Source organism: Siniperca chuatsi, linkage group LG18 (genome assembly GCF_020085105.1).
Source record: "Siniperca chuatsi isolate FFG_IHB_CAS linkage group LG18, ASM2008510v1, whole genome shotgun sequence".
In the NCBI taxonomy this organism is placed as follows: Eukaryota; Metazoa; Chordata; class Actinopteri; order Centrarchiformes; family Sinipercidae; genus Siniperca; species Siniperca chuatsi.
Window position 1 is genome coordinate 26705742 of NC_058059.1, and position 22095 is coordinate 26727836.

The 22095-nt window shown below is 41.7% G+C and overlaps 1 protein-coding gene and 1 long non-coding RNA gene across 6 annotated transcripts; one reads left to right on the forward strand and one right to left on the reverse strand.

The window, feature by feature from the left end:
- Positions 1-157: 157 nt before the first annotated feature.
- thnsl2 (threonine synthase-like 2) lies at positions 158-20186 on the forward strand. 5 transcript variants are annotated; one of them, XM_044173686.1, is made up of 10 exons: positions 158-383; positions 436-461; positions 3583-3814; positions 4137-4331; positions 6714-6866; positions 6978-7217; positions 15516-15664; positions 17849-17974; positions 18111-18265; positions 19655-20186. In XM_044173686.1, the coding sequence occupies exons 3-10, from the start codon at positions 3592-3594 to the stop codon at positions 19884-19886; spliced, it is 1473 nt and encodes a 490-aa protein (XP_044029621.1). In that variant the 5' UTR covers positions 158-383; positions 436-461; positions 3583-3591; the 3' UTR covers positions 19887-20186. The 5 variants fall into 5 exon arrangements, with proteins under 5 accessions (XP_044029621.1, XP_044029624.1, XP_044029623.1 ...); XM_044173689.1 differs by lacking the exons at positions 158-383; positions 436-461 and adding an exon at positions 537-992; XM_044173688.1 differs by lacking the exons at positions 158-383; positions 436-461 and adding an exon at positions 1064-1086.
- LOC122865359 lies at positions 11057-13694 on the reverse strand. The gene is made up of 2 exons (XR_006375458.1): positions 12479-13694; positions 11057-12261 (listed from the first exon to the last, which is right to left on the reverse strand). It is a non-coding gene; the product is annotated as an uncharacterized LOC122865359 (long non-coding RNA).
- Positions 20187-22095: the final 1909 nt, after the last annotated feature.

Below are 22095 nucleotides of genomic sequence, written 5' to 3' on the forward strand. Positions count from 1 at the left end.
CCCTTACGGGACAAACACAGGTGTAACTAATAACATTAATAACTGCTGCCTTCTGTTACCAGTTACTAAGCCCTGGTACTGTGTGTGTGCTGGTGTGGTGGCATGGCTTAATGGGGGTAATCTTTAATTACTAGTTGAATGTCTGCCATGTGAAAGGTCTTTTGCCAATACTAAAGTTTTTACCATAGTCACATAGTAGTTGTGACCTTATAATATTATTGCTGGCCTGTTTTCGAGCCCCAGCACCTCATCACGTGTTTCTGAAATCAAAGTTATTTTATAGTGTAGGCTGTGGTTATGAAACAATGTATTATTTGTTGTGATGAACGCAACCCAACTCCCGCCCACAGCCTTGCGAGGCAGCTGGTAGTGCAGCCGAGGAGGTATAAAAAGAACAAATTCTTCTAAAAACGCGTTACAGCCGTGAGTGCAGCAGAGTCCGCTGCCACGGATCACCCGAGGTAAGCCCCGATACGTGATACCCCCTCCTGCCTTCCAGTTTCCTCCGAGCACGAATACAAGTTGATGTAGCCTTTTAAGCTAAGTGCACAGAAGAGGCTGTTTATATTCTAAGTTGTGCTAATAAACATTTTAACCCCGATATAAGTGCGCGTCTAGATTTGTGATCTTTGGCACATGCGCACTTGATTCTATTGTTGCTGTACTGTAACGTCTGTGTCCAAACTATTTTAATGTCCTTGGCGTGGTATAAAGAGCGACACAGTCCGTAAAGGGACGGGGTCGTGGTGGATGAATGTGTCAAACACAGGACTCCGAGAGCAAGGTTCATGTCCTGTGTCAAACCACTGGCTATACACAGCGTGTGTGTGAAGTGTTAACTTACTATATTTCAACCGCAGTTTTGTTAGGTTTGGCTTTCACAGACAGCAGTCTCCCCGGTGAAACAACACGCTGTGTTTGTGAAACGCTTTCTGGGAGAAAGCCGACATTAGCTAGCCAGCAGAGAGCGCGGGGCCGAGCTATAACCTCGGGTAGGTCGAGCGCTGCTGCCCAGCCTTCCGTCACTGCAAGCCTCTTGTCCACACAGAAATACAGTGCTGCTGTAGGAGGTGCTACAGGGACAAGGTAGATTCATTTAGCATTTCACAACACGGGGTTGTATAACGAGACTGGTGCTTATACTTCCAGAATGTGAATCATTCTTCCACCACTGAAGACAACCATGCGACTCAAACAGTGGCTCGTGAGCTCTGTGTGATAAAGTGAGCCGCCTGGAGCTGTTGGGGTTACTACAGTCTACTCTTTGTATGAGTAAAACACTGCTGTTTATTCTATTATAGGGCCTGTAATGAAAATTGGAAAATTAAATTATGATATTATAAAATAGTGCACTTATGGATGAGAGAGAAAATCAGGGAAATGTAAATTGTGGATACAATATTTTAAGTAAGCCAGTAAGTAAGCCTACTACAGAATAAGTAAGTAGTTCCGCGGGTAGGTTGTTCCAAAGTTCAAGTTTGACCGTCCTCGGGACAGTCAGCAGCTTACTGTAGCTGTACTGAAAGCACAGCAGCGTAGGCTGGGGCCAAGCCATCTGTAAGTGTGTAGGAATGTGTTTCTTTGACAGAGCTTTGTTTGAATCCATTTTGACTACAGTTTGGTGAGTATTGTGTGTCTGTGTGGCAGTATAATAGAGTAGTAGTACAGTCTGCTGACTGAGCAGGTATGATAAGCCGTCATAAGTCATGGGCTCTAGTTCATTTGCTGTTTTGAATTGTGGCTCTGGGGGTCATTACCATCTGCTGAGGTATCTACAATACCACGTAACTATTTCAGTGCTGCTCGGACTAATGCACAGTTTTCTGAAGTTCTACATTCATACACTTTTACTTTTCAAAACAGACATTTTGAAGTGTAAATCCACTATTTGCTGTGATGGCCTGGTGTGCTTACAAGTAGCAGTTTTTTAAATGTCAGAACTACTTAACGGCACTGTTCACATTGACTGCTCACCTAAAATAGCTTTGAGGAAAAAACAGTTTGTGTTAGCCTTTACCCACATTTCTAGCACCGTCCATCCTTTTGAGTTATAACTCTCACTGTTCGACACAGCCAGATATGCTAAATGCAGCGCAATTAACATCTCAGAATAACACATGTTTACTTACACCTTTTCACTGAGACAAAAGTAAGTAAGTAAAATTACTTAAAGCTTCTCTAATCAATATTTTTCATTATCACCCCTCAGCAGAGGTTTTTAGGTTCTTTCAGCTCATTGTTTTGGTTATCTGGCCCACAGTTTTATAGTGTTGTTTCCAGCAGCAGCTGTTTTCAGTGAAAAAGCTCACTGTACGCGACCTGCCCATACCCCGCAGCAGACAGACACAGTTAGCGACTAGCTGGTGATCACATTTAGCAGCTAAAAAGAGCAATATTTTTGGAACTGGTTCTAAAAATATTGCTCTTTTTAGCTGAGTAATGTCTCTTAGGTGGCCCCTATGCAAAAATTTGTTGTTGGGCCCCTACTGACAGTAGTGGAAGAAGTAATCAGATCCTTTACCTAGGTAAAAGTACCAATGCCACAATGTAAAAACACTCCATTAGAAGTAAAAGTCCTGCATTCAGAATCCATCTTAAGTAAAAGTACAGAAGTATTTTAATGTACTTAAAGTATCAAATGTGAAAGTACCTTCTGCAGTAAAATGTCCCCAGTGATATTATTATATGTGACATTATTCGATTGTTAATATTGATGCATCAATGTAAGCAGCATTTTACTGTTGGAGCTGCCCAATGTGGAACTACAGTAGTTTTAACTACTTTGTATACAATAAGGTAGTTTCGTCCAGTAGTCGGCCCCTAGGTTGGGAAATGTCTTTCTGGTGGAACTGCTAACAACTCGTAGACATCTGAAACGTGACAGGGGGCTCCAACTAGACACTGCTTTTGCGTAAAGGGGTCACAAGCCAAAAGCAAGCAAATGCTTATATAGACTCATCATTTTACCAAAACCAATTCACAAGCAGTGAATCTGGATCTTTTGGGGCCCTTCGAGGCTGTGGCACCCGAGGCAGTTGCCTGTTTAGTAATCCAGCCTTGATCGGGTGGCCAGAAACACAACTCAATGAATGAATGCAGGTTTAAAGTACTTGTGGCTTCTATATGCTTCTGCAGCATTGGTTGTATTGGCTTAACCCTTTAAAGAGGCAGATTTGTGATGCCCCGTGGGGGCATTTAATGCCTTATTAGAGAGCTGACAGTAGAGAGATGACAGGGAATGAGGGGAGAGAGAGGTGGGGAATGACATGCAACAAATGTCCCCAGACGAACGTGAACTGGAGCCCACCAAAACCAGGGACTGTACCACAGCAAGTTAATTTATTAAAAGTTTGCTTCAAAAACTCAGATCTCGGATTAAAGTGATTATTAAAATATCATCCATTTTGTGCATTTGCTTAACCTGGGGTTTGTCAAAAATGCATTCTGGGAAATGAATCATAGAAGATGTAGATGATGCAGGCTGAGGGAAAACACAAAGTGGACAAAGTCAATAACATATCACTGATATTATAACAGAGTATGGAACATGTCTGTGTATAGCCCTCTTGTCCCCATTCACAGGTTTGTCCAATGCAGTACTGCAGTACTCGGGGTGGGGTCCACGGATGGGACTTCCGGGATGTGCTGTTTTCAGGTTACGCTCCAGACGGGGGGATGTTCATGCCGGAGAGCGTGCCTGTGCTGAGCCCAGACACCCTTAGGGGCTGGAGGAGGCTGCCCTACACCAAACTGGTGGTGGAGGTCGCATCACTGTTCATCCCCACTCATCTGATCCCCAGAGAGGACCTGGAGGGTGAGCTGGTGAAATATTCACTCTTATCATAACATGTCATTTGATATGAAGTGATGTTTGGTTTCCATTCCAAAGAAATGAAAGGAAAAAAATGTTAGCTGTATAACATGCATTCAAAACTGGTCTGCAAAAATGTAAAGTACACATGATTAAACTGACTAAAGAGGTAAAGTAAAAGCTCAACACAAGGGGGACTTTAAGATTGAAAGTTAACTAATTGAAGACATAAAGCAGAGACATTTGTCAAACCTATTCCATTACAACAGAGCTGCAAACACCAAGAAAATGATTTCTTCTCCTTTAACCTTTTTCCCTGTCCCAGTCCTAGTGGGTGAAGCCCTGTCTGGTTTCTCAGTGCCTGAGGTGGTGAGACTCACCCGGCTGAAGGAGGGTCTGTCAGTCCTGGAGCTCTTCCATGGAGACACCTTGGCCTTTAAGGACCTGGCTATGACCTGCACGGTGCGCTTCCTTGACTACTTCCTGCAAAAAGAGAACCACAGAGCTACTGTTGTTGTAGGTAAGAACTAACACCTGTAATGTCATGTGATGAAACTAAGGACCAACATAAATGTTAAAGGAAATATCAGACATAATATGTTTGGTTTAGTAGAGCTGAGTAGTCTTTGCAAAGGCCTTGATTTTTTTTTTGAGCCCTGACTCGTGGCCATCTCTTCTTCCAAACAGGTTGGAGTCTTACTGTTCTTTTTTGTTTGATTCCATGATTCTCAGGCTGTGACTTAACCTTGTTTACAGGCTTTAGACATGCACTCAATCCAGTCAAAACTTGTATCTAAATCAACAGTAACATACATTTCCAACTAATCACCAAGATTCAACAAGAATTCGAAGCCGAGCTATGGCTTGTGTTTTCTTCTTTGCTGAACTGCGCTGTGGTTTTATCGGGGGGTATGATCAGCTTTACCCCACGATCTGCCAGCATCTTCTCAATGGTGAACCCTTTGTCTACCATGCAGCCAGCTCCAGTAAGTCAAGTATTCCACACTGTTCAGTGAGCTCTCCATCTGAGATTGAGCCAGTGTAGAGATTGGACACAAAAGTCACAGCACCACATGGGGCAATCCCAATTAACCTCTTGAAGGTTGTAGCTTGAGAAAACCTGACTGGAGACTGGCACCGCACCTCTGTACAGTCAACGATCACCCTCACCTCTGGACTGTACTGCCTGAATTTGAGTAGCATGGTGGACTTCACTTGCTGTCTGCTTGTCCATTTGGGCAAGGAGACGAGGAGCAATGTGCATGATGATCCAATCAACTGAATAGGCTCTGTGCCAGCTTAGAAAACAATCTACAGTAAAGACAAAGCTTGATTTGACTACAATAAATTTCATTTATCATTTTTAAAACCACAATGTGCTTATATTAAGGTGCAAAACATTGTGATGTGATCATACAGAGCAAAGCATAAATGTTATGAACAAGTGATTCCGGTCATGCACAAGCTGTACAATACTGCAGGACAATACTGGAAAACAAGTAATATTTTATCTCTCATTTCCCACAATGACAACACCATGACCAAATGTACATATGAATTTGAAGAAATGAGCCAAGGGAAAGTATTGTCACTGAGTGGAAAAGGCCATAATACCTCATGTTAGCTATGTATTTAATCCACTTTCACCACCAATAACATCAATACCGTGTCACTACACATTCCCATACTTATAAAGCTAAGTAACCATAAAGCCATATTCCCAAAGGTAATTTCAATTGGTGGCCCAAAAATCGCCAAAAGAAAATGCGAATGAATGCTTGTTTCCATCCACTCCCTGTAATGCGATTACTAGGAGTTGGTTCGTCGAGATAAGCAGTAGGTGGCGCCAATTCTCCAGTCAGGTTCCATTATACCATTGCAGAGTAAGTAATTACCACAGGTGGATGGAAACCCAGACAGCTCTGGTAGGCCATTTCTGATATAGTGCAGGTCTGGGCAGAGATAGATTTTATAACTGTGTTATTTCATCTAAGCTTCATTGTTATGAATTGTGCTTTGCTTATTGTGGGACCGCTGTGTGTTTTTGTGCTTGGCACATTCCATTGTGTGTCGGTACCTGTTGGACCGTTTAACTGTGTTATTTTAGCCACTGTGGAAGCTAGTAACTGTGCTTTATCAGACCAAAGTCCAGTAACACGGCTGTTGACTAAAAGTTTGCTGCCGGGTTCCTGCGTGATAAAGGGACAGCTGTTGTGCTTTACCATGGCAATACATAAGAGCGAGTGTAGGTGCGCACCGTTAAGAGCTTCTTAAGGTCGGATGTCTGTGGTGATGAACGGAATACTTTTTAAAGTAATGTGGGGTATTAAACTGTCTTCAAGCCGTGCTGCATATTAAAAATCACAAAGCGTAAATGACAAAACAAAACACAAAATTGAAATGTTTCATACTTGGGATCCTTTAGTATGAAAAGGAAGCTTAATGTTCAGTCAGCAGTCAGAGGGTTCTTTCATGCCCTTTATGATTCATGTTACTAAGTGGAGTTTAAGAAGTAAACTTTGATAGATTTAGCTGCTTCTGCGAGGCAGATGTTGTCCTTAAGCACAAATTAAACCTCATTCTGTAATTTCTGTATTAGACCCACAAACAGCAATGCAAACAATATACACACCGTAGACAAAAAAGAAAAGAGAAGATATGGAAACTGAAAACAAAACATCAAGAAAGTGGCATTTCAGCCAGAGGAGATTACTATATGGGGCTGATGGTAAAAATCCTTTACTTTGACAGTCATCACTGTGATTATCATGGCATTTACTAGCACATTAATGCTCTCTAGAGGAAGCAAGAAGCACCAAGACTACACAAAGTATCATAGATAGTGTCATAGATGATAAATGTAATGTATCGGAATCAGTCAACTTGTGGTATTCGTCTCCAGGTACATCAGGAGACACAGGTGGCTCGGCCATCCAGAGCACTAAAGGTCTCTGTGGGTTGGATGTGGTAGTGGTTTACCCCCGAGGACGCGTCACTCCAGTCCAAGAGAAACACATGATCACCTGCTTGGAGGATAATGTCCATGTGTTTGCAGGTAAACCTAAAGAGGCTAAATGAGGAATGACTGTTATTTAACCGAAAAGCCTCAATTTTATTCTTGAAATCAAATCGAGTGTGTTTTTACCTCTACCTCTTCCTTTTGTAGCGGACGGCAGCTCAGATGACATAGACCAGCCTCTGCGCCGTCTGTTTGCCGACCAGGAGTTTGTCAGGTCTCATGGCCTCATGAGCCTCAACTCAGTTAACTGGTCTAGAGTCATGATCCAGCTCGCCCACTTTATCTATGCTTACCTGGAGCTCAGTGATATGGAGCAGGCCAAGGCTGACTCAGACCTGCCTGAGCTGGAGGTGGTGGTGCCTACTGGAGGGGCGGGAAACATTGCAGGTAGGTTGATTACTGCTGGTAGGGAATTGGATTCAGTTATTACTCCCCCAGAAATCCATCTTTTGATAATAAATGTTCACCTTGAGGTTGAGTATTTTGCACACTTATTTGCCTGTGCCTAAAGGGCATACTTTATTACTTTTATGATAGTACTTGTGTTTGGCATTTGGTTTTGCAGTTGTTTGTTTTCACATTCTTGTTTGTACTGTGTGGTTCGTTTGTGCACTGCTGCTGTGACATGTGAATTGCCCCTGGGATAAATAAAGTATCTATCTGAGTAGTCACATGATGCAGAGATTAGCTGTGGGACTCCAGCCATATTATTATCTGCCACGTGAATTCTCACACGGCATTGTTGTGGCTGTTTACACCCCCCCCCCCGCTAACCTGGCATCGGCGTGTAACGCTATTCACACCGCCATAGCACAACTCCAGGCTCAACACCCGAGTGCACTCATATTAATCTCGGGTGACTTAAACCATGTCAGTGTTTCAACAACACTGACTAATTTCACCCAGTATGTGAATTGTCCTACTAGAGAGGAGAGGACACTGGACCTGCTGTATGCTGACATTAAGGATGCATACAGCTCTTCCCCCCTCCCTCCTGTGGGTATGTCAGACCACAACCTGGTTCACCTCAAACCCTGCTATGTGCCTCTGGTTAAAAGGCAGCCTGTGACCACAAGTGAGGAGATGGTCAGGGGAGGCCTATGAGACGCTGCAGGAATGTTTTGAGGTGACAAACTGGGATGCACTCTGTGAGCCTCGCGGAGAGGACATTGACAGGCTTACTGACTGCATTACTGGCTACATTAACTTCTGTGTGGACTGCAATGTCCCAACTAAGATGGTCCATTGTTATCCTAATAACAAACCGTGGGTAACAAAGGACATCAAAGACATCCTGAATGCCAAGAGGAGGGCCTTTACTGATGGTAATAGGGAGGAGGTGAGGGCAATCCAGGCTGACCTGAAGGTTAAGATCAGGGAAGCCAAGGAGAAGTACAGGAGGAAGCTGGAGTGGAAACTCCAGCAGAACAACATGAGAGAGGTCTGGAGCGGCATGAAGAGCATCACTGGCTCCAGACCCAGTAGTAGCAGAGGAGTTGATGGCAGCTTGGACAGGGCCAACAAACTTAATCTGTTCTTTAACAGATTCTACACACCAGCTCCTGCTCATCCCCCCTCTAACTCAGCTGCTGTCGGCCCTCAGACTCCTCTGAGTCCACTGCTCCCCCCTCCTCCATCTTCCTGGGAGAGTCCTACTCCCCCCTCAACCGGCTCTCAGGCTAACGGCCCTCTCCAGACTGACGACTCCCCTCCTTCCCCACCTGTAACCTCTGCTGTGTGCCTGACTGCTGACCAGGTGAGAGGACAGCTGATGAAACTCCACTCAAACAAGGCTGCAGGCCCCGATGGAGTTAGCCCCGGGGTGCTAAAAGCCTGTGCCCCCCAGCTTTGTGGAGTCCTTCAACATGTCTTCAACCTGAGACAGACTCAACAAACTGATCCGTAAGGCCAGTGACATTGTGGGGGTGGAGCTGGACTCTGTCGGTGGTGTCAGAGAGGAGGATGCTGGGTAAACTACACGCCATCTTGGACAGTGTCTCCCACCCACTCCATGACGTGCTGGTCAAACAAAGGAGTACCTTCAGCGAAAGACTCTACCCCCCACAATGCACCACAGGAAGTCATTCCTGCCTGTGGCCATCAGACTCTTTAACTCCTCCCTCTAAGAGTCAGTCTGTATGACCCGAAGTCACTAAACTGGACATTGATCATTAACATCTCTGCAATACTTGAATAATTGTGCAACATTCTCTGTTTAATACTGCTGTGCAATATACTCTATAACTGTAAATATAACTGTTTTCAGTTTAAAATTCCCTATTTATTGATATTTATTCATACTTCTATTACTGCTGTGCAATATCCACCGTCTCATAATCATCTCAATAAGCTACACTTTACTTGACAGTACTCATTATTGCACTATTACTTATTACTTATATTATTACATTGTAAGGATGAAATTTGCCATGCTCTACCCTGCAGTGCCGAGGATTGACACAACCGCATTTGAATATCTATTTATAATATCTAATATTTTAAATGGACTTTATTCAAAGACACTAAGAAATTCCTTTTCATCCACTTCCGACCACCACATCGTTGCCATTGGATTATGTGAGAATGAGGTCAGTTATTTGCCTTTTTAGGTGATTTGCAGGGAAGAGATATGGCTGTTCTTCTAATAGAGTATCGTATTTAGTTTTATACAGATGTTTGATTTTTAATTAACGTGATGCTTGGAAGGACAGCCCTTTTTCTTTATTGATGCGTTCTTGAAGCTCTCTGGATATAAAGTGAACTCGTCAAAATCTGAAGCACTCCCACTGACTTCCTACTGCTCCAAATAATTTTTCCAAGCAGTGTCATTTCAGTGGTCTGAAGAGAATGAGGTACAGTAAGTATGGAAGTTTCTATTGGAGTCTATTATTTGTAACCCACAGAAGACAATCCACAAATGTGTAGCATGATACACAAATATCTCACTATCCATAAACATGTATGTTTTTATTTGTGTTGTGTAAAGTCATATCCACAAAAATACAGAGCGCTATGCAAATATGCATAACTTACTCTGTAAAAATGTATTTTAATTTCACATACAAATTTTATAGATTTTACAAATGTAAATAGTTTTACCACAAAAAAGATACATGTAAGTGGTATTTATGCATTTGTGGATTCTTGTTTACATGTGAAACAGGTTTTTCACATTTGTAGATTGCTTCCTGTCAGCTTGCAGGCCTCGTGACATTTGTGACTTCCCTCCTCTTTATTTCTGGTTTATTTCTGTCCAGTTCGTACTGTTTGCGGTGAGGTGCAGTTACTAGCTACACCAGCAGGCGGTGAGATTCTCTCACATGAGCTCATGGAACTAGAGTCTGTAAGCTACTGGAAGAAAGCTGAACCAGAGTCATTTTACCGTCAACAGAACTAGCCAGCCCCTATTAATGCAGAGGCAAATAACAGGACAGCTGTCGTATGATGTATAGTGGTATGTGGACCCAAAAGCAGATTATCAGGAAGCGATAGGATGAGGATGATGTAGCCGGATGACTACAGTGTTTATTGGGTGAAGTGGTATGCAGGCAGGTACAGGCAGACCAGTAGGTGACAGTTCAACAAACAGGCAAAAGGCAGATAGGTTACCGGCTGGCAGTGTTGGAAGCAGGGAAGTGAGTCCAAGGTGGCAAAACAGTTCAATAAGGAGCAGGCAAATTAGAAAATCCATAATCCAACCAAGGTCCACAGGAGACAAAGAATCCAAAACAGAACTCACTGTAAAATTGCCAGGGAACTGGGCACTGGAACCAGGTACAACAAAAGGTGCACCAAACAGCGTCACACACAAAGGTTTGGAACACTCCCAAGACAGGAACAAAACTCAAGGCAGGAATCACACAGTTAGTAACAACAATGACCCAACACTGAACAAAGACAGAGACCCGGACTAAATCCCCTAGGGGAGGTGAAACAACGAGACACAGGTGCAAACAACCAAGGAAGGGCCAACAATCAAAACTGGAGGGAAAGCAAACAAAGACAGGAAGTAAAACCACAAGATACACAAGGAGAGGGACACACTACAAAATATAACAGGAAATGAAAAACCCTTAAACTATAACAACAGCAGTCTAATACATTCAGAAAAGTAGGGTTAGTGCAGCCTTTAAAATCAGGAAACAAACTTAAAATTTATAGACAACACTTATGCCATAATTTTGATTATACTTAGTTCATATAAGACTGTTTACTACAAGACACAATTCTCAAAAGTAGGCTTGTATTTATTTAAACATAAATGTAAAACAAATACATTGTGATAAACTATTCAAAAGTAAACTATATACTTGTACAGAAAAGTTTAGATGGAGATGAAAATCAGAGGAGTTCAGCATCGTCCAGCAGCAGTAGAATGCAGTGTTGATGATAGCTTGGATTCCAGTGATGGTAACAGGACAGGAGAGATGAGGTCATGGTTCTGCTGAGAAGATGGAGAGAAAGAAAGGGATGAAAGGGTCAGTGATATCTCGGAGAAAATCCACATCACATCACAAGTCACATCATTCCCATAACCATGTAGTAGAAACACACCAGAGACATCATTCACCATTTAAACTGAGATTACACATTATATGCAGTAAACATTTCAGTTGAGCTGCTCTACCAAACTGACAGCTGTCTTGTGTGAGTCACAGTGTTATAAAAACAGAAGGACATGCAGAGGTTTTATTCTGAGCTGACTTGATGCTGTGTAATATTTGAATGTCAGGGCAAAAACTGCTGTTCAAAGAAATGACTGACAGCGCATAAAAGCGGTAACTTCAGACAGTCCTGAGTAACAAACTAATATCCAACCAGGATTTAGATTCTGACAGTAAACCTCCGCTAACTAATGCGCTTCAACAGTGCTTTGATACGGACTGAATCAATGAGGAAATGAAATAATGTGTCTGACTCTGTAAGAGGGAGGAGACGGAGAGAAACTCTGGGTTTGTTGAAGAAACCCTGTCAGCGAGCAGGCTAGGTTCACAGTCAGTTACCATGGTAACTGATCCAGAGTTTAAGTTAGAGTTAGTTTTCACTAAACCCGCTTTTAGTCCCGAACTAAATGATCTAACATGAGCTAGCTTGTACACCACTGCCACCGCTAGATAACACTAACGTTAGCAAACGGTAGTTAATACAGTAAGTAAGCAAGCACAACACAGCACACTCACCTGGAGAAGACAATGATGAACCCCATCCTGAATTTTGGGTTAAATAAAGTATGCTCCACCTCGTCTTTCTCCTCTTGGTAAAAGCCAGCTGGTTTTTCTCCTGTTGTACGATGACTCTTGTTCAGCTGTTCTTCCAGTAGCTTACAGACTGTAGTTCCGTCAGCTCATGTTAGGGGATCTCACCACCTGCTGGTGTAGCTAGTAACACCTCAATTTACAGATTCCTTTTTACAGATCTGCTGCGGTACGAACTGGACGAAAGTCCACATATAAACAAGAGAGAAGTCACAAATGTCACGTGGCCCACAAGCTGACAGGAAGCAATCTACAAATGTGCAAAACCCGTTTCATATGTAAAAATGGATCCACAAATGCGTATATACCACTCTACATGTATTTTTTTGTGGTGAAACTATGTACATTTGTAAAATCTAGACAAATAATAAAGTCCAATAAAAACGTCCATACCTAAGCTGCTGTTTTATCATTATGCCTTTAGTCCCAGACATTTAGCTCAGTGGGTATAACCCCCAGAGAGGGCTCCCTCATGGTATGAGATGGAGTGGGTGATAGACTCTCTTCTCCCTCTGTTGAATTGCTTGTCTACCAAATGGTCAGCCCGGTATCGATCCCCATGCTATCCCATCTGCAGGAAATGTGGTGGATAATATGTCAAACAAAGAAAGAAAAAAGAAAAAACATCCATAAGAAATTCTCAGACAAGTCCTGTAGTATAATTCACTTCTGTTGTTGAGTTGGATGTTCAGTATGTTCCAAATCATTGCTGCCAATAAATTGTTAAACACAACCCTTGAGGAGGAGGTGACACAAAGGTAGGTATTTAGCTTTGTTGTGTATGAATGTATCGAGCACACATAACACACAGATCAACAGCAGATAGGTGTATTGTGCTGCAGGAGTGGTTTCTGTTTATTTGTTAGGATCCCCATTTGCTGTGCTTTAGGGCACAGCAAATGGGGATGTGTTTTTACTATACTGATATGACAGAGTTTTTGATTGTAAACCTTTCTATGTTGAAAGTAGAAGTGCAGCGATCATCCTGTTTTTTAGCTAACTTTTAGCCATTTAAGACGAATTGCATGCTATTGATGTTAGTGCCATACTGACACTGAAGAGCAAGACGTGCCACCTTGTTCTGTACTAGCTGGAGTTTGGTTAGATCTTTTTTGGGGGCATTCGCCCATATTATCTGGCAGTAATCAAGCTGCGAAAGAAAAGGGGTACTTAGTACAAGTTGAGTTAAATCTGAGGTAAAGCATTTTCTACATAGCCTTACTACAGCTAATGCCTTGCCCATTCTATTGACAATAGTATCGATGTGTTATGACCAGGACAATTTGTTGTCAAGGGTGATGCCCAATGGCTTAGTTTTCTTTACTTGATGGATGGGTGTTTTAAGCTCTGGCTCTCGCCTTGGAGAATGATTTGGACCAAATACTATGCTTTTTGTTTTGGATGTGTTAAGTGTCAGTTTGTTTTCAAGGATCCATTTTCTGATAATATCTAGCTCCCTGTTCAAGATGGCAGTCAGATCAGCAGGTGCTGTTGCTGATGCACACACTGTAGTCAGTAGGCGATTTGTTAATTTCTAACCGGGGGTTGGCCCAATGCCCCCCCCCCCATTACGTTATATTGACAAATAAACGTAGAAAAGGTTTCAGTCGTAGTCATCTGGACACTGTTTTCAGAATCAAGACGTTTCGGCTCCCATCCGGAAGTCATTCTCAATTGTGAATTGAGAATGACTTCCGGATGGGAGCTGTAAACGCCTTGATTCTGAAAAACAGTGTCCAGATGACTACGACTGAAACCTTTTCTACGTTAGAACACTCCTGGATGAATGAGGGACTACACCGTCTTATTGACAAATAAACACTCAATTTGCACAATTTGTTTTATTTGAAAAAAAAAAGTGAGAACAGTAAACAAAAAAGTTTGAGCATTCAAGGACACTTTTGCTTCAAGCTCTGTTATTTTCTGACCCGGCCTATGTCATGCTGCTGCCGCACTTTCTCTTTCCTCCCTGTCTGCTGTAGCAAACATCAATCAACTGGTGAGAATCATTCAATTTTGACGGAGCGTTTCTGTTTTAACTGGCGCAGCTTTTCTAGCCTTTATGGGACTGGTTTAGCGGCCCGTGAGTTGAGTCAGTGAGTGAATATACATACAGGGAGAGTAGAGACGAGATGAGTCGCAGGAATAATTTCACATGGCGTGCTCTAAAAAGAGAAAAGTTGACAGCAGAAACACAGCTTTTAATCAAGAATGGACAATCTTCCCACAGGCTGTTTAAAACCAGTATGTCTCATATGTTCCGAGATTATTAAAAGGAGCAATGTGAAGCGTCACTACGAGACAAAGTACAAAGCATCTTTTGAGCAGGTTAACAAGGGGGACAGATTTTGGTCATTTTGCTAACAAGGGGGGTTTGCCCCCCCCCCCCAAAAAAGCTGCCTGTGCATGTAGTGTCATCTGGCTACATCGTTAATTTAGCGTTTTTTTTTTACATTAGATGTAAATCGTTGGTAAAAACGGAATACACGGAAGCCCACTTCCATGGGCCTATGCAGCTCCCTTGAGGAAGTCCACATTCCACAGACACGTTATCTGAGTAACTTCTGTTAAAGAAGACTCTCTGCGATCTATTTACTAGATAGCTTTCCATCCAGGCAGCTGCAGATGGTCTGAATCCATAATACTCGAGCATTTCAAGAAGAAGCTTGTGGTCAATAATGTCAAATGCTAAAATCTAAAAGGACTGCTACACATTAGCCTACTCTTAAATGTGGAGATGGTGTCTTCCTCCTGAACCCAAACACGTGCCTCAGCATTCTGGATTAACTGGAGAGTCTTAAGGGACTTATTCAGCAGCCTGATAATAAGGAAGTGCAATAATACAGCCTCGAAGTAACAAATGCATGGATTAGTTTTTCGGCATCATTTTGAGACAGGATGTGCCTGATTTTTGCAATGTTACGGTTCCGATTGTGCAGATCAGAAGAAGCTGGTCGCTCCGTCTGTTGTTCTCCTTACAGTTAGCTCGGTGCTAACTTCCATAGTTTCTTCTTAAAGTTAGCTGGCAGACTTTGTGTAGTAGCCATTAGCGCTAACTAAGCTTTGTTACAGAAATTGTACACAGGTTCTCGCAGCGCTGCTTTAGATCAGAGAGAGAGTTCAGTTCTGCTGCAGCAGCTGTCTGTTGCAGTGAATAATTCCAGGAGCAAGAGAACGATGACTGCTGATCCTTTTAAAGTCCCACTAATTCATCTGTGGAGTGCCAGTGGTCCCAAGACCATGTAGTACAAGATTTACAACCAAGGACTTGTGACTAATCATTGATCTGTGTAAATGATTGCAGCCATTAATCATTAGTAAAGGTATCACTTTTTTCCAAATTATCATAATTTTCAGAAACATGCTTTTCCCTTAACAAAATTCTTACGAGAATGTTTTGTCCCTCTTTCCCTGCCTGTCTGTGTCTTAGCTGGCTACATTGTAAAGCAGATGGGATTGCCCCTGAAGCTGGTGGCCATGGTGAATTCTAATGACATAGTGCACAGGACGGTAACCATTGGTGACTTTTCCATGGCAGCTAATGTCACACAAACTTTGGCCCCTGCCATAGACATCCAGGTAACACAGTTACACAGCCTATAGTTATAACTGCTCATATCAAAGAGATTTTTAGACATGTCAGCCTGAAGATTACTTTTGATAGGATCATGACATTGTTCATCTACAGATGGCATGAAAATGGTTGTTTAAAAAAAAATCAATTTCTCTGTATCACTTTACAACTGGATTTACTCCAGACTTCAACTCGACTGTTAACACATCATGTTTTTTAAGGTCTTCACTGTGCAGAGTAGACCTTTCCTTTAATCCAGCTATAATTGGATAGTATTGCCTTAGAAGCCTTTAATTAAAAACATGATTTTTTAATTAATACTAAGAACCGTTTACATAGTATGGTGGGAACTAATAGCTGAGTGGTAAGATTGAAAACTGAAATTACAACAATCAACCTTCCTTAAAGCTCGCTCAATTGGAGTTATTAAAGGAATAATTCAACATTTTGTGAAATACGCTTTCCGAGAGTGTGATGAGAAAATGGATATCAATCTCATGTCTGTGTGTTAAGTTCAGAGCTAGAGTTAGGATGTGGTTAACTTAGCACACAAATAATTGTAAAACCCACAATTTGTGTTTTTAAGAGCAGTTATACACTTTAACTATAGCTGCACTTCTGCATTAAATGGTTACAGCTTAGCTTTGGAGCCTATACATGAAGCCTGACGTGCGCCTCCTCAAAAATGTAACTATGGGGCTTGTCAGCTACAGAGATACAACGTGGGGACTGCAAGAACTTTGACTAGTCAGCTTGGTTTCTGATGCCGGTATGATTATTGGAAGTGGAAGAAATACTCAATAGTCTTCTAATTTTCAGTAACACTGAACACTAGCAAAGTCATCCCCATTGCAAACTTCACACCACTCTCTATTTCAGTGAATGTAAGAACAGAAACGGGATGCATGGAAGTAGTCTCCTGTTCAGTAATGAGACAAGGCAAAATCAAAGTTACCTGAATGTAACTCCAGTTGTATGAAGGAATTCCATCGTCACTCTGTATCACAGAGTAAATGAAGAGAAGGTAAACACAATAGCACAATATGACCTGACCACATGCGATACATCCTTCTAGTGTTGATGTGGTGATATCGACGGGTAAAATCCGTTGCTGAACTATAAATCAAAACCTCCTCTGTAAATAACTATGCCAGCACTGCCAATAACCCCTTGTGAATAAGCATATTTCCTAAAATGTTGAACTATTTCTTTAAGGACACCTGGAGGAAGCTCCTGCCATCTCCTGCCTCACATGAAGAGCAGTGAAGAAAAACAAGTGAGAAGAAGTGAACGAGACTTAAGTTCTAAAGTCCAGCTTGCAAAACTTAGAGGTTCAGTGTTAATTATACAACAATGGAACGAACATACTAATGATTTTGCTATTCCTGCTATTATCATAGAGAAAAAAGACCTGAATTCTGACAAAACAAATTGGAGGATGTTCTTCAGGTGCAAAAGGGATGTTTATTTCATATACAAAATGTGATGCAATGTACATTAAAGGTGAACGTCTCATTCATATGACCATCGTCAGCACAACTACAGAACTCATCAACTAGAATGTTTACAGGGTTATCTGAATGAATATATAGGTAATACATGTATAGGCATGCACACACCTACAATATGCATTCACATGTGTAAGTTCATATCTTTATAAACACATGCATATGCCCCAAAACACCAAGAAACAATAGTTTACAATAACTATTCCTAGTACTACCAGTAGTGGGGCTAAAATGTTAAGTTTGGTTTGACGGTCTTTAAAATCAAAAGGAGTCATCCTCACAGGCGAATGAACATGTTCAGCAAATTTCATGGCAATCTGTCTATATATCCTGTGTGAAATGTCTACATATAGACCCGTGGGTGGTGGTCAAGTAAATCTCATGGAGTGTCTAAAAAGGAAAGGGTTCAACCTCTGAGGAGCACAAATCTGATCAGTTACATACTGCCATTAGCATATTTATTCTTTGGGAACAATTAATTTCCATACCAAGTTTAATGGCAATCTGTCCAGTGGTTGTTAAGATATCTTGTTCTGGACCAAACTGGGGGACAGAATGACTGACCCATCCACCCACATTGCCATGTCCACCATGCATGTAAAGCCATAACAAATTAAAAGTTGTATTGGCATGTTTGGTCATTCAGGATGTGTGTCACACTGCTTGATTTCTGGCCTGTAGGACCCCTACAACATGGAGCGTGTGTTCTGGCTGCTGCTGGGCAGAGACGGAGCTTTAGTGAAGAACATGATGGAGGAGTTTCAACAATCACGTAGACAATCTCTGCCTGAGAACCACCGCAAACTGGTACCAATCATCCAACATTTACTGCACCAACTGTATACTTCCAGCCATGCTTATCCTCTATGTGTGCCCCCCCCCCCCCATTCTACATTCTACCACCCTAATACTTTTATGATCTTTCTCTCTGTTTTACTTCTAGTTGTCACAAGTTTTATCAACTGGAACAGTGACTGATGAAGGGATCCTGGACACCATGAGGCGATGCTGGGAGGAAAACCAGTATGTGCTGTGTCCACACACAGCGGTGGCTGTATGGCATCACTACCACTGTCCTCACAGCCCCGGGCTCAACAGGTCAAACATACTGTAGTCATCGACTTAGCCACATACACACAAGACATTTCTGACTTCACTACAATACATGAACCAGCAGACTTCCTCAGGTCGTGTAGCCTTAAGGAGGAAATAAAGCTGACATCACTTTAAGGTGTAAAGCGTGTGTACAACCAAAAATGTCTAACTTGACTGAAAAAGAAATGCAATCAAACATGATGCCTCATAGAAATAGGTGTATGCTTGCTGCAGTTGTCTTAAATGTCAGCTCAAACTGTGCTGACCAAAACAACAACGGCTGCAACAGAGACATATTTTAGGAAGTAGAAGTAGTTTTATTCTGTCTGAAGCTTAAAGAAAGATTGAAACAAGAGCAAAGGACTAGAAGAAGAAAAGAGCTTTTCTGAAAAGATCCAAAACACAACTAAGAATCTGCAGTCATGCTGGCAGCTTCGTGAGGCTATACTTAGGCACAGTGGTGCTTTGAGCTAAATGCTACCGTCAGCACGGCAACAATGCTTACCATTGTCACCATCTAAATTTTGTTTGTTAGCATGCTAGCATATGCTAATTAGCACTAAACACAAAGTACAGCTGAGGCTGATGCTAATGTCATTATTTTTTCAGGTATTTGGTCATAAACCAAACTGAACTTTTACCTGATGATGGCGCTAGATGAAAAGTCAGAGGATTACCAAAGTTATTACAATTCATCCTGACGGGAATCCATCCAATAGTTGTTGAAACATTTCAATCTGGACTAAGGCGGTGGACTGACCAACCAACTTTGCCGTCCCTAGAGCCCTGCAGCGAGAGTGGCTAAATCTTTGAGTAATTTGGCCACCAAGCACAGGAGAGTCTGCACCCAAAGTGCACTCTGTTTCTATATCACAAAGCTTTTTCAAGTCTTTTCCATTCTGGTTTACTACAACTTGGGTCTTATTTTTGCAGTTTTGGCCATCATTTCTTTCGGTCGTCATAACATAAAAGTAATTACTGAGATCTGGGAACACTGACATTGCTAAAAAATAGTTCAAGAAACAGGGCAAGAAACTCGAGCAGGAGCTCATCACTCATCATCATAACTGAAGAAATAATGGCCAAAACTGTGAAAATAAGACCCAAATTGACTCAAATAAACTGGAATCATCCTTTAATTTCTGCATTAAGTATATACCTGCCTTAACACTATAACCTGCCAGATGATCTGACCGTTCCCTCAACACTTACTGTACCTCCAAACATCATTTCTTTGGTTTGGTAAACAGTGGTCTATCTCCATGTCTGAGACAAATGTGTCTCCACCTACACCTTCCTCATGGTGTACTAACACCTGACAAAATCTGCCTTTACTCGACTTATCCTGGTCTTATCCAGTTTTCAAAGTAATTACTAAAACTCTTGTTGCAGGTGTTACATTGCAACAGCATCTCCAGCCAAGTTTCAGGCAGCAGTGCAGAGGGCTGGCCTGACCTTTGACCTACCTGAGGCGGTGCTGGCGTTGGACAAGTTGGCCACCCGTTACCAGAACCTGGAGCGGAGCCTGAACTGGTGCAGAGACTGGGAGGACAGACTGAGAGAGAAAATCCAGTCTGTGAGTTCAGTCAGGAAAAACAGAGGGACTCACTACAGCAGATTATGAAAGATGTTATTATGATGTAAAATCAGAAATCCTGATTGGACATTAAACTGTATATGGATGAGGTCAGGTGACTCATGCACTTCCTTATCTGGATGTAGTAATTTAAGTTGATGGGAAAGGACTCTTCTGCCCTCTTTGATAGACTTTGGTCTGTAGTGTCATACAACTTATCTTTGTATTTGTACAGTGATGTCATACACCACAAACCAATCAATTATTCTCAATGTTCAGTCTTCCTTCCACAACTTTAACACAAATGTAAGTGTATGCTTAAGAATAAAATCAAGCATTTTTCTATGAGTAGGCTATAATTGTCTTGAAAACAATAAAAAGTTTTAATTTTAGTTGAATTGTCTCAGCACAAATATGACACATACCATTTCAAAAGTGGACTTTCTCAAACTGATTGACATTTACTCTTCAGGAATATAGCTGATGTTCTTGTCTGCTGTAGCAATATTTACCACGAGTGCAACAGAACAATAAGGCTCATTTCCTTCATCTACCACCTGAAACCATCAGGAAATGCTAAATGGAAAAGGAGAATAAGGATGTTTTTAGGCCTTTGTATTTATCTGTCTTATCTTAAGTCAGTAGATGGACCTACGTATATGCAATGCTAGCCTGTTAGTTCAGTTTCATTTGTCATTCCAACCATATCCATATAAAGATACACACGCATTGGAATGAGATAGTTTCTCTCAGGTGCAGGACAGACAAAACATAAAAACATCAGACAAATTCTGAAATGTGTCGAGACTTGTGTTGCTCATTAAAGCCTGGGCTCCTGCTCTCGAATCAAATGACAACCAATACAATGCAATAGACCTTTTCACAGCAGGCATCTTGACCTGTCATACTGTAGCAGGAAAAGCACAGGTGTTAATCACACAAACCATGGTTCAGTTCCATCGTAGTATTTCAGTAAGCCGTGGCGGTGAAACACCTGCACAAAAGCAGGGCCCTGAAACCGGCAAAGACAAATGGAATGATGCTATTATTCAGATCCTTTACTTAAGTAAAAGTAGTAATACGACACAGCAGAAATACTGCTTCACTCAAAATGTTACTTTTAATTATCAGCAAAATGTATCAAAAGCAAAAGTAGTCATTATGCAGCAGAATGGCTTCTGTCAGGTCTCTATGTACTGTTGGGTAGTTTAATCTATAACCATGCATCACAACATGCAACCACAAGCTGGTTATATGTTTTGTATGTAAAATCGCAATTTGTAGTAACCCTAGCTGTCAGTATTTCCCTCTGACATGTAGTGGAGTAGAAGTATGAAGCAGCAGGAAATGGAAATGTACTTAAGTAATACTTACTTTCCACCACCGCTATTATAAATGTTATGTTAAGTGTTAAGTGATTTGGACAAAAGGAGGCCCACTGATTTAAAGGACCATTGCTGTTGGACTTTCACAACGCTGAGACAGCGTGTTAATTACTGACTACAATTACCTGCAGCTTTGGTGAAGACACTATCCTTTGATCAAACTACCAGTAGGACTCGAAACTTGATGGTTTTGGTATCAAATGATGCTCTGCTCAGAATATAATCCTTCACTATATTATTTTGTATTATTTATGTATTTACCTCAATATTTTATCTAATAAATTGAAAGTCTATGGTCGGTAATTTAACTTATGTGGTAATAGGTTTCTGCCTTGGGGTGGCGCCACATACGGTTCCTCAGACATTATTATATGTAGGATGCATACATGCATGGCAGGCTGTATACATGCATGGCAGGCTGTATACATGCATGGCAGGCTGTATACATGCATGGCAGGCTGTATACATGCATGGCAGGCTGTATACATGCATGGCAGGCTGTACTGGTTGCACTGACTTGCACTGAGCGATGCATGCAGTCTCGGAGCCCATCGGCTACCGTCCGACGACGATTACGATGCATGTAGCTGATACTGGTTTTACAGTAGTTAGCTGAAGATCATTGCAACCCTTTACTTAGATTGTAATAAGCAGAATAATGTTGTAATGGTATTTTTATGTATTTTGATCCAGTATAAATACGTGTCTGAGTGGTGCACAAAGTAAATAATAAATAAATTGATATAATGAAAAAATTAAATAAAAAGTATAATCCATTTTACGCGATGAATAGACGTGTATTACAGCGTCTTGCCGGTGCTCGTTGGGAGAACATCAGTCCAGCCGGTGGCCGCGGATCCCAAACCGCATTC

Coding starts and splice junctions, on each gene's coding strand:
- thnsl2 (XM_044173686.1), top strand. CDS start 3,592: ATGCAGTACTGCAGTACTCGGGGTGGGGTCCACGGATGGGACTTCCGG. Junction 6,867..6,977: donor TAATGTCCATGTGTTTGCAG/GTAAACCTAAAG, acceptor TTCCTTTTGTAG/CGGACGGCAGCTCAGATGAC. Junction 15,665..17,848: donor CCCCTGCCATAGACATCCAG/GTAACACAGTTA, acceptor TCTGGCCTGTAG/GACCCCTACAACATGGAGCG.